The 17,050-nt window shown below is 49.3% G+C and overlaps 1 protein-coding gene across 1 annotated transcript in view; it reads right to left on the bottom strand.

The window, feature by feature from the left end:
- Positions 1–15,095, bottom strand: part of PHGDH (phosphoglycerate dehydrogenase) — a 31,171-nt gene extending 16,076 nt beyond the window's left edge. Inside the window, exons 1-5 of the mRNA XM_061121029.1 lie at positions 14,856–15,095; positions 9,197–9,348; positions 5,944–6,009; positions 2,652–2,706; positions 2,465–2,563 (exon numbers count right to left, since the gene is read on the bottom strand). Coding sequence (XP_060977012.1) covers positions 2,465–2,563; positions 2,652–2,706; positions 5,944–6,009; positions 9,197–9,348; positions 14,856–14,993 — 510 coding nt within the window. The 5' untranslated portion in view covers positions 14,994–15,095. The remainder of the gene's footprint in view (positions 1–2,464; positions 2,564–2,651; positions 2,707–5,943; positions 6,010–9,196; positions 9,349–14,855) is intronic.
- Between the last annotated feature and the right edge of the window lie 1,955 nt (positions 15,096–17,050).

A 17,050-nucleotide genomic window follows, 5' to 3' on the forward strand; every position in this document is an offset into this window, starting at 1 on the left:
TCCAGAAACCTGTTAGAGAGCTGGATCAAAGTAAGCAGCTGAGTCCAAAAAGAGGCCACTTTGGGCCAGTGGGAAAGAACCACAGCCAGGCTGCTCTTGAGGGGCTGGGGTGTATGTGGGGTGGGGGTACATTCCAAGGTGTGTTTCAGGTTTACAAAGAACATGTACCAGAAGCAAAACAGTCTAGTGACCCTCCAGAGACATCTGGACAGAAGAAAACCCAGTGAAGCAGATATACGTTGCAACACAAAAAAGGTACCCACACCCTCATAACCATGCTGGGAATAGAGCATACGGGCATGTGGTATGTGCTATGCCCAGAGACACAGATGAGCACTCATATGCAGGGTTTGGACATCTCTGAGCTGAGCCCTGTCAGTCACATCTGCTGCTGATGCTCAAGGTCCTGAATCCCTCTGTGCCTCTGGAAAGCAGCCGGGGCTGCGGTTAAGTAGCTGAGTGCTGCCAAAGGAACAGACAAGCTTACCAATCACTTTAATTATTCAGGAAACAAGATGGCCTCGCACGTGGTTCAGTGGTAAAAAATCCATCTGCCAAGGTGGGATTCTATCCCTGGGTAGGGAAGATCCCATTGAGGAGGAAATGGCAACCCACTCCAGTATTCTTGCCTGAGAAATCCCATGGACAGAGGAGTCTGGTGAGCTACAGTCCATGGAGTCTAGAGAGTCCAATGCAACTGAGCGACTGAGCACGCATGCACGCTAGAAGAACGGACAAGCTTATCAATCACTTCAATTACTCAGGGAACAGGGTAGGGTTTTTTGTCTGGCTTAAGTCACCACAAAAGTCTCCCGTCCTTGACAATGAGTGCTGCCAAGCTAGAAGAGCCCAGTGTACTGTGGTACCCTATGGGAGGGGAGCGCACGTGATAGACAGACCGCTGGGTCTGGCAACCATCCCAAAGTCACCACATCATCAGTGAAGCACTCACGTGTTCGGCTACATGTGCCCTGAGTTTTACTGAACCCCTGACCCCTGCTTTTAGACGATCAGAATTTTCCAGGAGCTGAACCTTTACCCTGAGCCCTCACAAACAAGGAAAAAGGAGAGAGTGCTCCCTGTGGCTTGCACAAAAGACATGGCTTTGGTCTGCTTCTCATAGGGAGCCAGAAAAAGGTACCTCTCCTTCCTGGTGCTAAAGCTCAGCAGAGATGTCTGGCTGACTTCAGTCAATAGGATATGTAGAGAAGATGTAGATTGTGGTACAAAGGGATGCCCACCTGGTCCTTGTTCACCATCCATTTGCTATGAGCCCTTAGCAAAAACTTACAAAATTCAGAGGCTGATTTAAAATTAAGGGTTAATCTATAAGGTCTCTCCTAATGCAAAGTGAGAAGGACATACAGAAAGGAAGGAGCAAGGGAAAAAGGGAAAATTCCATACAGCTTTATGGAAATGTTTCTAGATCTGAAATAATCTGATTTTCAAAACCCTCTTCCTTAATGTTTCCTGGCTGTCGTTTGAACCCACAAGCCCTTTCTCCACAGCCACAGTAAACATGGAGATGCCCACCCAGCTGCCATACCTCTCTCGCCCACTTGGGCACCCTGTGGGTCTCCCCTCTCTTGGTACAGCCTTCTGGATGGGTCCCCAGGGAAGGGGTTAGGGAGCGGCACTGCTTCTGATGACAACCCTCCCTCAACCAGAAGAACTACTGAGCTCCAAGAGCAAGGATAAGACAGAGCCTTGGTGGGCGGTGGGGTCAGGGAAGATTCCTGAGGAGTGTGTGTTTTCCCAGCCACTGTGGGCGCTATGATCTTTTCACAGTGTGTGAAAGTGGAAGTGAATTGCCCAGTCGTGTCCAACACTTTGTGACCCCCTGGACTGTAGCCCACCAGGTTCCTCTGTCCATGTGATTTCTCAGGCAAGAATACTGGAGTGGGTTGCCATTCCCTTCTCCAGGGGATCTTCCTGCCCCAGGGATTGAACCTAGGTCTCTGGCATTGCAGGCAGATTCTTTACCATCTGAGCCACCAGGGGAAGTCCCTCACAGTGCACAGGGAAGCACCTTTCAATCTCTTCTGGACTATGAAGCAGGGCTAGAAGATGGACAGCAAGGGCTCTGCTGCAAGGTTACAAATTTGCTCCAGTTTTCTGAATTATCACAGGAGACAGAAGCAGCAAAACAAGGAGGCCCTCACAGAAGGGGAGGAAAGGACAGGCAGGATAAGACTCCTCTCTGCTTCACGGGGACTCAGGGCAATTACTCATCCCAGAGCTGAAGGATCTCCACCAAGTATTCCTAGATGCTGAGTTCAAGGGTCTAGGTCGGTGGGCCTATGTCCCCTCCTCCCTCCCTGGCTTTACCACCCATTTACTCAGGGGCTCTAAAGGGGGCATCAGATTTTTCTAGGACAAAGCCTTCAGCTTCTCTCAAGCAAAGCTGCCTCTTCCAAAACTGCCACAGGAAGCCCCACATCAAAGAGGTCTGGCGACCTCTTACCTTCATCCCAAAGGACTGCATCCGGGTGGCCACCTCTTTCCCAATTCTGCCCAGGCCAAGAATTCCTAAGACCTTTCCATTCAGCTCGGTTCCCATGAACTGCAAACAGGGGAAGAAGCCCAAGTCAGCGCCTGCAGTAGACCGTGGACACCGACCCAGGCAGGGGGAGGCAAGGCCAGCCGCTTACCTTCTTCCGCTCCCACTTGCCATCCTTCATAGATGCCGCCGCTTGAGGAATCTGCCTGTAAGGACAGACACATTCAGCAGGCCCACCCAGACCCCACCAGCCCAGGAAGGAGGCACAGTGTGAAGACTGCACGGCTACTACATCTGCTGGGAATCCCCTGATGAAGACAAGCTCAAGATAGGTCTGGGGGATCGGGTTCAGAAATACCGAGGATGGACAAAGGGGTGTAGCAGGAGGATCCCTTGACAAGACCTGGCTTGGAGCCCTGGGATTGTCTCCAGCCAAATGTCTGGGAGGAGGTTCTGAGTTCATCTTAGCTGCTTGAATATTGGCCTCAGTGACTCCAGGCATGTAAAAAGCAAAAGCTAATTCTCCAGCATTTGTAGAGATAATGAAACGGTGTATTGGGGGATTTTAACAACATCAAATGTTCCAGAAGCACAAAGATTTCCATTTTCTTATTTCATTCAGAGCTACAACCTACGACATCTTCCTCTATATCAGGGGATAGCTGAATACTTACTCTCCCTTGAGAGTAAGACTACACTGGGGTGAGCAGGTGCTATAGTCTAGACATTTCCAACGACGATAGTACCTCCTGTCTCACCACACACACACACACACATACACACACCCCACAAGCTCCACAGCCTATCTCCTCCTATCAGCCAACACGGAGGTCTGAGTCTTCACGTGTTTTTTAGAGGGGACAAAGGAAATTAGGGCAATGTGAGAAATCAGAGGCAAGATATGTTATGTGGATCGTGGTCCTCCAGGCTCTCTGGAAGTGAGAAAGAGATAAGAAGCAATGTTTAAATATCAGCTCATTTAATGCTCACAATAACTGCATGGCGGGGGTGGGGGGAGAGTTGGGGGGAAGATTGTAGGCACTGGGGATTAAACACCTTGCCCAGCATCACTCAGCCAGAAGTATCAGAATGAATTCAAAGCCAAGGAAGGCATCCCCACTAGTCAGCCTCCTAAGTATTTCAGTGCAGGCTTTCCTGCCGGCCATAAGATTCAGTGGTGTATATGTGTCTGCATGTGCGAGAGTGAAAACCAGAGATTCCAAGATAACCGTTCCCATATTTCCACTTCCCTGAGTTCTGATACAAAGCTTTCTTTCTGGTCTACACGTTACCAGGCACAGACTTCCATCTGAGATTGAGGTTGATGGAGAACCTGCTCTACCGTCACAGTCCCACGAACTCATGGGCAACCTCAACAAAGCTCATGGAAGAAGCCCCATCTCGCTGCTCTGGCCCATCGGGCCTCACTTCAAGAAGGACAATGTCCTCACGTCGCTGAGGACAATGACTTGCCGAGAGGAAGCAAAGCCAGACTGATCAAACCTGACGGAGACAGAGCCCCCACCTGCCTCCTCCTGTCCTCTCGCCCTCTGACCTCTGCCCACCTGGCTGCCCGGTGCCATCTGAGGCACGTGTGCGGCACCAGAGGACACAGGAAACCCCCACGCCGTCTCTCTAGGCGCTCCACCCAGCTGGCCACGGGGCTTCCCAGGCCCTAACACTGCGGGGTCCTCAGCAGGCCAGTGTGAGGACGGCCACATGTGGGCAGAAGACCTCCCGAGAATTAAATGGAGGCCGATCTGACTTACAAGAGGAAGGAAAGCAGGCAGAACAGTGAAGTCTGCCTTTGTTGCATTCTCCTCACTGTCCTTCCCTGTCGTTGTTCTTCTCCAGCACCTCAGGGCCAGGCATCTAGATGAAGTTCCCCAGCGCAAGGCCCATCCCGGCCTGCTCTCCACCCACATTGCCCAGGGCTCTCAACGTCACTGTCCACCAACCCCCTCACCCCTCACCCCTGCTACTGCTGCCTGGCTGGGAAAGCAGACTGATTAAACCAGCGCATGGTGAGTTATCAGACTGGTGATTCCTTCTTACAGGGTGCTCCTTTATTAGTTTTGATGCATCTTTGATGACTGAGGTCATGAAGAGAGGCTGAGAACCTAAATCATACCACTTTGCCAACTCCTTTAAGTAAAGTTGGTCGTGGAATAGGAGGAAAACTATTCCTGACTCCCAAAGAAACATCACCTCTGGAAAAAAAATGTGAGAGAATTAGAAAGCGGCACTGGGATCCTTCCCTCGTCCCCCAAAAACACAAACAAGCAAATAGCACTGAATTTAATAGCACACGTGACACCAGGGCATCAGGCCTTAACACTTCTCTAGATGTTCTGGGAGATCCAAACAGCCAGCGCAGGGACCCCTTCCAGGCCGTTTCCCTTCTGTTGGGCAATTCTCTCCCTATTCCTCCCTTTTTCCAACCTCCTCTCCCCTTCACTGACTGGTGAGTATCAGTGAAGACCTAAGATGTCAGGTAGAAATCTTGGGGAAGAGTTAGAGCAAAGGTGAATGCCCTCAGACCATCTCCCAGGTCTTGAGAAGGGGAAAGAATCATTTATGAGGCCCAGAAGGTTTCAGGCCTGAGTAGAGAAGTAAGGGGTCCTGGCTGCCTGGGTTCCCTAGTTTAAGGATCCACAGATCTGCGAAGGGACCCAGAGCATCTTTCTGCCGGTCCACTGGCTCCTTGCCCTTCCCAATGACCCACTACCTGTTCAAGAGCAGGGGCTCAGACAGTCACTTTACCACCCAACACAGTAAGACTCGTGTACATCTGTGCAATATTCATTGGTCCCTAGGCTGTCCCCTCTCTTCAAGAGATTTGACCTTTTGAGATCTTTTGTGTTATGAACCCACAGGTCATGCCTGGTCCCAGGGATCCCAGGGATCCCAGGGAAGCTTTCTATTCCATTCTCTTACATATAGATCTGCAAGGACAGTAACAGAGGTAAGCCCCAGGAGAATCAGCCTGCCTGAGGAATCCAGAGAGAGCTTTTTGGATGAATTAACACTCAAGCTTAACCTTGAAGAGCAGTTTTAAGAGTTAAAGGAAGAAATGGCAGGGACGGATACCCAGGCAGCAGAAACAGCATTTGTGAGGCTTCGAGATCAGAGAAGGCTTCGTGTGTGTGTGGACACCTACTGCTGTGACTGGCGCAGGGATGGGTGTGGAGAGCGGACGTGAGTACGGAGAAAGAGATCACCCACGTATTTATTTTCTCCATGGGCCTGCTCCCAGGTAATAAATGTGAGATCCAGGATAATGAGTGATCAGTGGAGGATTGACAGCCTTGAAGGTTCTTAGCAGCCTGCACATCACCACGCTGAAGTGTTTCTAAGTTTCTCTGGGTCAGTTTGCTTAGGGAGTCATAACAACTGACAGACCACAGAGAGTAACTTTCCTCAGAAGTTAGGGACTCACTTACCTCGCAAGACACATGATCATTCCACAGGTGAGCTCCGCAGCACTGAGGCTGTTCCCGTTGGGGGTACTATGCATGGAAAAAGAGGGGGGTCATCTGTCAGCCAGACCAGGATTCCCACTCCTGTCCCTGTGGAAAGCCTCCAGTGCACCCCGAGCTTGCTCTCCTGCTCCATGAGCTTACCAGTTCTTTATTTCTCTTGTTTAGCTTTATGAGTTATTTCTTTACATTTAAAAAAATTGAAGTACAGCTGATACACAACATTATATAAGTTAAACGTGTACAATATAGTGATTTACGATTTTAAAGGTTACACTCCATTTATATTATAAAATACTGTCGCTACCCTCCACGTTGTACAATATATCCTTGTAGTTTATTTTATACCTAATAGTTTGTATATCTTAACTCCATACCCCTATGCTGCCCCTCCCTCCCACTGGTAACCACTAGATTGTTCTCTATATCGATGAGTCTGTTTCTTTTTTGTTATATTCACTAGTTTGCTATATGTTTTAGATTCCTTACATGTGATATCACACAGTATTTGTCTTTCTCTTTCTGAATTATTTCCTAATGCCCTCCAAAATCATCCAGGCTGCTACAAGTGGCAAAATTTCATTCTTTTTACAGCTAACATTCTATTATATGGGCTTCCCAGAATGGCTCAGTGGTAGAGAATCCACCTGCCAATGCAGAAGACATGTGTTCAATCCCTGGGTTGGGAAGATCCCCTGGAATAAGAAGTGGCAACCCACTCCAGTATGCTTGCCTGGAGAATCCCATGGACACGGAAGCCTGGTGGGCTACAGTCCATGGGGTCACAAAGAGTCAGATACAACTTAGAGACTAAACAAGAGCATTTCATTGTGTGTGTGTATATATATATATGTCACATCTTCTTTATCCATTCATCTGTCCATGGACACTTAGGTTGCTTCTGCATCTTGACAATTGAAATAATGCTGCTATGAGCACTGGGGTACATGTATCTTTTCAAATTAGCATTTTTGTTTTTTTTCCCAATGTACCTAGGAGTGAAATTGCTGAGTCATGTTTTCAGTTTTTTGAGGAAGATCCATATTGTTCTCCACTGTGGCTACACCAATTTACATCCCCACCAACAGTGTATAAGTGTTCCCTTCTTTCTACATTCTCTCCAACATTTTGAGCGTACTTGTTTTTAATGCAAACCCCCAACCCCATGCCACCAGCCCTGAGTTCTGTGACGTACTCCTGCCCTAAACCCGAAGTTGGAAGAAAACCCTTTTGCCCTGGCTTTATGTTTTCCTGAGGAGGGACCCCCCCATTCGAGAAACACACCTGGCCTTTCTCTACCCAGACTTACTTCTCCCGAGGCAGAGAAGCATCTCATTAGATGGGGAGAAATGTGTGTGGCTCAGCCCTTATCTGACTTCTCTTATTTCAGGACCTATCTGCCTACAGAGAGTGCAAATCTCTGCTGCTCCAAGCCATCAAGCTTTTATTTTATCGGGTACAGTTGATTTACACTGTGGTGTTACCTTCACACTTCTGTACCTGTGACAGAGACAGAGGGTGGCCCTTTGACCACAGACTTTTATCAAGTTGCCCAACCTGGCTTTTATTAGGAACAAAGCTAATGTTTTTATCTTTTCCTATTGGACTTCTCCTATTTCTCAACAAGTTTTGCACTGAGAAAGCTTCCTCACATGATAAATCAAAGGGCAATGTTGATTCTACCCATTTTGCAGAAAGGAAGATAGAGATAAAACCCATGAAACTATTTTTCTTTTCTCAAAAGATTTTCCTTACTGTTTTTAGACTATTAACACACATGTTTACCCTTTATGCCCTCTACTGGGTCTTTCTTCTCTAGAAATGAAGGTTATAAGGAGAGAAAAGGTCAAGAGATTCTATTTTTAAAAAATTAAAAATAAAGATAAAAGGATTCTCAGAGTCTGTCTTTCTAAGAAAACCTGGCTTCCTGTCACCCCCAGCTAATGACCAGACTACACAGGATATGGGAGGAGGTGCTGGGGCCAGGGGGCTGGTGCTTCTGGATCCACGGCAAGACTGAAGGATGGGTTGCGTGTGTGTTCTCAGTCACTCAGTCGTGTCCAACTCTTTGTGACCCCATAGACTGTAGCCCTCCAGGTTCCTCTGTCCATGGGATTTTCCAGGCAAGAATACTGGAGTGGGTTGCCATTTCCTCCTCCTGGGGATCTTCCTAACCCAGGGATCGAAGCCACGTCTCCTGCATTGGCAGGTGGATTCTTTACCAGTGAGTCACCTGGGAAGCCCTGAGGATGCTACCAGTTAACATCGCTTCTGTTGGATACTGAGCTCAGGCCGATAACCAGGTCAGTTAACCCCTATCCTACAGAGGGAAGTGGAGAGGAGGGAGGGGAAGGTCTTGACGATGATGAGGTTCCCGAGGGAAGAAAAAATGGAGGACAGAGAAGTGGACAGGGATAACCTTGCCATTCCATCGTATGTCAGAGTGGTGTCAGAAATAAGGGTTGCCTAGCTGCAGTCCATGAGGTCGCTAAGAGACAGACTTGACTGAGCGACTTCACTTTCACTTTTCACTTTCATGCATTGGAGAAGGAAATGGCAAACCTCTCCAGTGTTCTTGCCTGGAGAATCCCAGGGACAGGGGAGCCTGGTGGGCTGCCGTCTATGGGGTTGCACAGAGTCAGACATGACTGAAGCGACTTAGCAGCAGCAGCAGCAGCATTGGCATGCTGCCATGACCTTTGCCATGAGTTTCTGCAAAAAACAGCTCTGAGGAGGACCCCTTCCTTCTTGACCCTGGAGTCTGAAAGAGAAACTGGGGTCCTTCCCCGGAAGAGCCCAGGGAAGAGAGGAAGAGAAAGAGTGGGCAAGTCTGTCTACTAACAAAGGCTGTGCTGCAGCCCAAGAACCATCATCAAGTGGAGCTGCAGAACCGGGCTCCACACGGAACCGCAGAGGGGGAGGGGCAGGGCCGCAGCAGAGACTGAGACAAATCCACTAAGGTTCTTCTGATTCCTCAGCCAGGCTGCAGGCGTGCAAGCATCTGCGGGGTGAGTTTGTGAAGCATTTTGAGATTACCAAGACAGCCTCCATGTCAAAAACCCGGGAAACCACTAAACCGTAAGCTCCGACCTGCCCCCACCCCATCTGTTCTCAGCCTGGAGCAGGCAGCCTCCTGGACCCCCTTCTGACTCTACAGGCATCTCCTCCCTCCACGCGGTCAGTCTCCACACTCACTCCCACCACCTCTATGACTTACTTCATGACCAGGATGCCCTTTCTGGTTGCGGCCTCCAGATCCACGTTGTCCACGCCCGTGCCAGCCCTGCCCACCACCTGCAGCTTCTCTGCCGCGTTGATGATGTCAGAGGTCACCTTGGTGGCCGAGCGGACAATAAGGCCTTCACAGTCCTGAGGTAGAAAAAGAAACACCTGGATCCACAGAGTTGGTCTTTGTATGGCCTCTCTGTCTAAGGTGGGAGTCCCTGTAGGCTGGCTGATGCTGGATACATTCAAGGAAAGGAAGGCGTGTGTATGCACCTTCACCAACAGTCAGGCTTGGGTTCAAATCCAAGCTCCAGCCCTGACGAGCTAAGACTCTGAGCTTTGGCCTCCTCAGGTGTGTGAGGAGGAAATGAGACAGGACAGGTACAACCTCTGGCACGATATCTGGCCCTGCTCAAGGGACATCACTTCCTTCATCAGACATGGAGCTACTGATGGGGTGAGGTGGGATCAGATTCTACTTTGCGAGCCCCTATGCCTGGTACACAGAAGGCACTCAGTAAATGTTGGTCAGCTGAATGACTAAGTGAAGTTAATAAAAGGCAAATGATTAAAAGAAAAACATTTCCGCAAATAGAAACCACAGTAGAGGAAAGGGGAGAAAACAATTAAGCTGGTTCACAGTTGCTCAGAAAACCAGGCAATATTAGACTAAAACTAAACCTATGTGAAAAATCAGACTTTTTGGATTCATCACAGCCATTTTACCTGGGCTAAGCTAGACCTGGGGACAATCATCCTTAGGCTTGTCCAGCATCTGATGCTATCTTCTGCAGAATAAGGATGCTGTGCCAAATACTCAGCAAGAAGGCCCAGGAACTGGAGCGGGAGAGCAAATGCACACTCTGCCCAATGCTGGCTGTCCCAGGTTTGGTTGATAAGCAAGCTGAAAGGGTGTCTGTATAAGCAGCAAGCTGGGAACCAGGAGGCTGGGGCTCTAGGCCCTGAGCTGCCAATGACACGCTGGGTCCCTGAGCCAAGTTATGTCACCCCCACCCCTGGTCTCCTCCTGTAACACAGGAGCATGGGAATAGACAACTGATCTGAAACCTGTAACTTGCCCTGCATTTCCCTGGTGGGGCACCCAGCTGGATCCCATGAGAACCTTTTCTCTTCCCTTCCCACCACATGGATTCCAAAGACAAAGAGGGGTTATTGGCATCTGGCGTCTAGGGTAAGGGCCCACACTGTGTATACAAGTCCAGAGCCTAGGAACAAGTGTGGACAAGTTATATGCAAGGAGAACAGAGGGTTCTTTTCCCTCCACGGAGGGGAGAGGAGAAAAGAAGCTTACTCTGCAGTCTACTTAGATCTGGAGGGCTTCTCAACACTGGGATGATTCTTTAGAAAAGGCTGAAGAACTACTTCTCTGGAGGTGTGAATGTTTCATGCATGCTCTGGCGCTCTGCCAGACCAGAGAGCGCTGCATTGAGGACCCTTCACCAGCACTCCACACCCTTTCGTGTCTGTGGTTCTGAAACAGAATGCTCCTTGAATACTCTCTCCAAAGCTGCCACCCTTCCCCAAACCCTGGGAATCTTCCCACAGGGCAGACTGGCTGCAGAAGAGCATATAGACTCCCCAGGAGTCCACCCCATCACTGCAGACTCCAAGGACAAGCACAGAAACAGCACGGAGTTTTTAACAAGCAGAGCCTCTCTCTGTGAAAGGATCTCCCTTAGGGAGATTTATCCTACAGTCTCTCTCTGTTTCCTTCAAGGGTGTGTCCCAGCTTTCTCTGAAGCCATTAGGTCTGAAGAGCCTCCAGTCAGACCAGCTGAGATGTATAGGCAGAGCTCACCCATCCCAAGTGAGAATCTGCCTTTGCAGACTCCCATTCAGCAGACACTGGTCCCACACGATCTGGACATCCCTGTGGCCAGAGTTCACAAGCTTGCAAGGCCTCTTATACCCTCAGCTACTTCTGTTCCTGTTCATTCAAACACAGCATCAGTTAATGCATTCAAGGGAATTCCCTGGGGGTCCAGCGGTTAAGACTCTGCACTTCCACTGCCAACAGCCCAGGTTCAATACCTGGTCAAGGAACTAAGATCCCACAAGCCACACGTGGTGACCCCCCCCCCCCAAAAAAAGTTAGGATTCAGTCAATCTGCACACATTTACTGAGAGTCTGCACTCCCAGGCACCGTCCCCCTCTCAGGCCCCCTGCCATCCCTCTGAGACGTGGCTCCCTGCTCTCCCCACCTCTCCTCTACTTCTGCAAACTGCAGCCCACATCCTCTCGGAAGTTTGCTGTGGTTATAACTTTCTTCTGCAGCATCCCAAGGTCCCCTCTGGCACTCCTGTGATGGGAATCTCAACACCACACCCACTCTGCTGTCCGCTGTTCTCTGCTCTGTGTGTGCTGTATCCGTGTATGACAGCTGGCTGGAACAGGCATTCACCACACTTGGTTTTCCTTCCTACTCCCAGTCCCCTCAGCAGTCTCAGAGCTGGAAAACAGCAGGACCCACCCTGTTCTGCCGGATTTATGGCTGTTCCAGACAAACTATGCCAACTCAGCAGTGGAAACCCATTCATGTTCCTCAAGTTCACACATGCTTCCTTTCCCAAGGAGGACAGACTTCGCCTTGGGGGTGATTTCAGCATTCCTCCTGCCTCACAACTGAACAACCAAACGACTAAAGACACATGCACGCACTGACTTATGTAATAGGGGCAGCCAAAGAAAGTCTCCAGACTATGTTCCCCTGGCTACAGAGAATGCAGGTAGGCACTGTTTGGCACAAGGTATGTGATCCTCATTAAGTAGATGGCTATGTAACCTTTGCAAATCAAATCCTAGTGTAAAGGCTGGAAATGTGCTATTTTAAAAGAGCCTCTCAAAACATGGACTCTTGCATGGAAATTTATTCCCTTCTTTTGCTTTCTTAAAATTCAGCGATAAAGATACTAAGGTACCTCAGAAAGTTAAATACATTACCAGCCTGCGTTTAGTGGATTCTGACCAGCATTGTTATTTAATGAAACAGAAGAGAATAGAATACAGCACATACAGTATGGGTGTTCTTTCATGAAACTTGAGTGTATGCGTGTACACATATGTGTGTGTATACTGAGTTACGGTGTAAAGTGAATTTCCTATTGTGGGTCATGGTCAAAGTCTAAAACCACTGATACGTGGTAAGACAACGTTTATTATTAGACTTGTATAAGATGATAGAAAAGGGGTACACAGTCTAAGTAAGAGTTTTGTTGAGTTCCAACAAGAAGCTTTATTATTTCAAGCCAGTGTTTTCCAAACTTTTGACTAAGACCCACAGTAACAAACACATTTAGCCTTACTATCTGTATTGCTCTCTGATATTTACTTTTTTCTTTTTAATGCTAATCACGACCCATTAAACGGACTTCAATACCCACTAATGTGCTGTGACTTGCTTCAAGTCTGAAAAGCATGGTTCTGGGGAATGATTGTACTTCCTGACCACGGAGCGAGAGAGAACCAACCGTGCCTGCCCAGAATACCAAGGAGTGTGAAGGGAGGCCAGGCGTGGTTCTGGCAACCTGCTCCAGCTTCTTTTGGTATGAAAAAGGTTTAAACCGGGGAGGCCAGGGGCCACTAACCCAGACACCTCTCCACTCAGAATAAGAAGATGTAGCTTGGATAGGAGTCCTTTCACTGGCCCACGGAGACTAACCTGTATTCCAAACTTAAGTGTTTTTTTTACAAAGACAGACAGGAAAACTGAGCATGCCCAAATCCCTCAACAATGTAGCCAACAAACACCTCTCTTCCTGCCAGGAGTTTGCAGTGCCTTTAAAACATCCTGGAGGTCCCAGCCCCCGATTCCCAGTCAACCTCCCAACATTCTTGAACCCTGCAACTAGTGACCAAGGGCTCCCATTCTTGTCAGTTCCACTGTTACTCACCACTCCCTCATCCCACCCTACCCCAGGGGTACAGGATTTTCATTTCCACAAGAAAGCTGGAAAGCCCCTGACTCCCATCCACACTTCCCAGCCAGGTGGTCTGGTGGAGGTGAGGATCTAGAGACCACTACACTGCCTACTGGCCATTGCCCAGAGCCAAAGCCACTGCTACCATCCGCACAAAAGGGGAGGTGACAAGTGAAGCGCCTGTCTTCCATTCACTCCGAGGGTGCTCCAAGGATCAGCTCCTGGGTCCTTGGCCCCCACCAAGTCAAGGCTGATCACCCTCTTCTCTCCCTGAGCAGAGGGGGAGCAGGCAGGGGCTTAGGCTCCTGATGGTCTCATTTAGCACTCAAGTACTGTGTTATCTGGTCACTAGCTTCACAGTCTGTTAACCAGGCTCCCTAACCTGCTGACAAGCTTCTGGAAGATAGGAACCAGCCAGAAACTTCTCAGTACAAGAAAGGGGCTGGATACAGTACTGCGGTGCAGGAGCCGACAAGGGTTCCAAGGAGAAACCCAGCAGGAGATACAAAGGCAGTTAGGAAGACAGTATGATTGCCTCACCGCTAGAGCAACAGCTACCAGCTCTGTGGTTTGATTTAAGGGACTCTCGGAGCAGTGAAGGATGGAGGGGTGGATCCGCGCTGAGTCTGGCTTAAGTTGGTAGGAGGCTACAATGCCGGGTGTGGGAGTTGGGGGACAAGGGAGAATACTGCTGGACGGGTGGGGTGGAGACACCTGGGCGCTGGGTGCAGTCCAGACGTAAGAAGTGCGGTAACGGGAGTGAAGAGTTCCCAAAATAAATGTCATAAGCCTAGACGAGGTTACCAAATCTCGCAGGGATTTTACAAACAAGATAAAGAAAGATCCGAAGTAGACGGCACTAATTATATAACACGACAAGCGGTGATATGCTCCTTAGAAAGATTTGCTAAGAAATACACGTTTCCTGGGAGCGTTTGGGAGCGGATTCTCCACGGATCTGGCCATACCTTGCCGCGCCAAGGCCAAAGGTGAGGCCATCGCCGAAACCGCTGGCGGAGACAGCGGCCACGGCCGTGCGGCCGGCGCGGGGATCTCTGGCGCCCCCCATCACCCGCCCCTCTTTCCTCCGAGCGCTCCCAAGAGGCCGAGGGGCGGTGAAAACTCTCAGTAGTCTTGCATCATACTAAAGGCGGGTATGGCGTTTGCTGCCCCAGCCCGGCCGCTTTCCCTGCGGCTTCTGGGGGAGCTTGCTGGAGCAGCCACGGGACAGGCTGGACTACGCCAGCGTCCCCCAGGGAAGGCAGGACTTGGCTGGGCGAGCCAGGGCTGGGCCGGCCAGGGAAGGTTCGCCGGTCCCTGAGTTCCAAGAAGGAAAGCCACATTGGCGCCCCTCCCCCCGGCACCCCCGCGCGAGGCGGGAGAGACGGCGCCAGGCTGCCAGGGGCACTGCGCGCAAAGGCCCTGGGGAGCCGCGCTGGCATCCCGCGGGCAGCCTGCACTTTGCAGTGTTGGCGGGAGACGTTCCAACGTGAAACACGCGGTTGCAAACTGAACGGAAAGTTTGCATCCTGTAGCTTGCAGACGTTGGTTCCCCCCTCCTTCTCCCTCCACCTTCCCCAGCCCCCAAACTCGGGAGACCCCCATGACTGACACCAGGTAGGACGTGAGGGTGGGGCGCGCTGGGCCGAGTGTGTCAACCTCTGTCCACGGAGGATGGCACACAGCCCCTGTCTTTCTCACGCTCGCCTAACCTGCAGCTCCGCTATCAGCTCCTCTTTGCTCAGGTTCTGCTTCTCCACCACCTGCAGCCCTCCATCTTGCAGGATCTTCCGGCAGCAAGGGTCCAGGCTATCACTGATAAGCACTTTCCGTAGATTTGCAAAGGCCATTGCTGGAGTCGGCCCTGGAATCTGCAGCTTTTCCTGGGCAGAAGCACCTAAGGCGAAACGCGGCTGCTTCGGCTGGCGGGCTTCAGTAACTGGGCAGGATTCGCGATTGGACAGAAACTCTCCAACTCTCTGTGACTCCGCCCCCTCGTCGTGGCTCTGAGTCTTCAGATCTCCTCCCACTTTATTATCCTCTGGAGACAGTTTCTCAATCCCAGCCAAAGCATTTCTCTATACCTGGTGAGCAGACAGAAGCATTTTTTGCTGAGTAGCTGATTCATATCTGAAATAAGTTGAGATATATTTGCTCTCATCATGAGAGACGTATTATTTCCTCTTCACTTTCCTCTTAAGCACCTAACTCTTTAACAAGCATTTATTAACGCACCTACTATGGGCAAGACAAGGTGCTGGATGCTGAAGGGGCTCGAATTTCAAAAAGACATAGCTTCTTTCCTCTGGTGGCTAACATCCGAGAGTACCAAAGACACAGATGTGGAAAGTTAAACAATGAAAAGCAATAGGGAACTGTTCCTAAAACCTCACAAAACCATGATTAATTCCAAATGAATGATGCAAGGAAAATTATGAATTTGAAAGAGAACAAGGGATTGGTGCATTTGGACCAGCCAAAATATTTGTTCAATATTCTCCTCTTCCACTACTTCCTCTCTGATTACTTAAAAAAAGAAGAAAAAGAAGAAAATGAGATGTCAGTCAGGCCTAATTTATATATTGACCAAGGAGGCACTTCCCAGCCCTTATCTCCTTTATGTTTAAACCCTACAACAAACATGCTCTTCCATGCCCTATCTTATAGAATACTGGAAAATCCTATTTTGCATTTTTTAAGGCCACCTAGGATCAGAAACAGAGTCAGGGACCCTCACAGAGAAGTAGAATGGATTATATCCAGCCACTTCACCTTTGTGTTCTGTTGTCCTACACTATTCACAACGCTCGGGTGCAAGACCCTTATCCTGTAGGACGGTGCGGTGTCAACACGCTCCTGTAATGAAGCTTTGGACAGATAATTCTTAGGCACAAATCAGAAGTTAGACCAAATGCTTCCAATAGGAAAGAAGATAATTTGGCTATCCCGTTTGCTGGTTTGGATGATCTCTTGCTCCCCCATTCCAGCACTCCTGAGTATTTCATTTCTCTTCCTCTCAAGGAGGTGCCCAGCAGCCCTGGAGGCCCTGGGAGCAGACAGTGGACCTGGCCCCAGAGGCTAACGAAGCAACGTGGGAAGCACCCATTTTGGCTACCTCTTTCACTCAACTGTTTCCTGGACTCACCCTCTGCTTCCGTTCAGCATAGAATCGAAAGCCCACTGTATCTCAAGGGTAACCCCAACCCTTGACCCGAAGTCAAATTTATCGGATGCTGTTGAACTCAAAACCAGGGGCCCTTCCACACCTGTCACCTGGGCATTATTTTCTTGCTTTAGTATTTGTGACCCACCTACTTTCACACTGGACACACAAAAGATACTTCTAAGCCCATTAAGAAAGTAGTCAACAGATGTGTTCAGTTCCAGTTAGAAAGGAGGGTGTGTAATAATTTTTACCATAAACAAGTCAGAAACGTGTTCCTCTTTTAAATTTTCTATAGCATTGTCTTCAGGTTATCTCATGGTACCTTGGACAACATATATGTGAACATTTCATGTCTCTTTCTCCCCCCAGGATCAGAGACACAACATTATGTCCCTCTAATAGTACCTAGCACGGATATTTCCATGTTGGAGATTCAGAAGACATTGCATTCAAATTTAACTTATCGAGCACCTACTATGTGCTAGGTACCATGGCTTAACTGGGGTGCAGTGCTGTACCAGTCAAACCCCTTTCACCCGAAAAAAAAAGAAAAACAAGACAGACATAGAGAATGGATTTACACATAGCGGAGGAAAGAGAGGGTGGGATGAATTAAGAGAGGAACATTGACATATATTCAGTACCTTGTGTAGAAAAGATAGCTAGTGGGAAGACATGTGATGACCTAGAGGAGTGGGACAGGGGGCATGGGAGGGAGGCTTAAAAGGGGGGGTGATATGA

The sequence above is a fragment of the Dama dama genome, chromosome 20 (genome assembly GCF_033118175.1).
Source record: "Dama dama isolate Ldn47 chromosome 20, ASM3311817v1, whole genome shotgun sequence".
Classification (NCBI taxonomy): domain Eukaryota; kingdom Metazoa; phylum Chordata; class Mammalia; order Artiodactyla; family Cervidae; genus Dama; species Dama dama.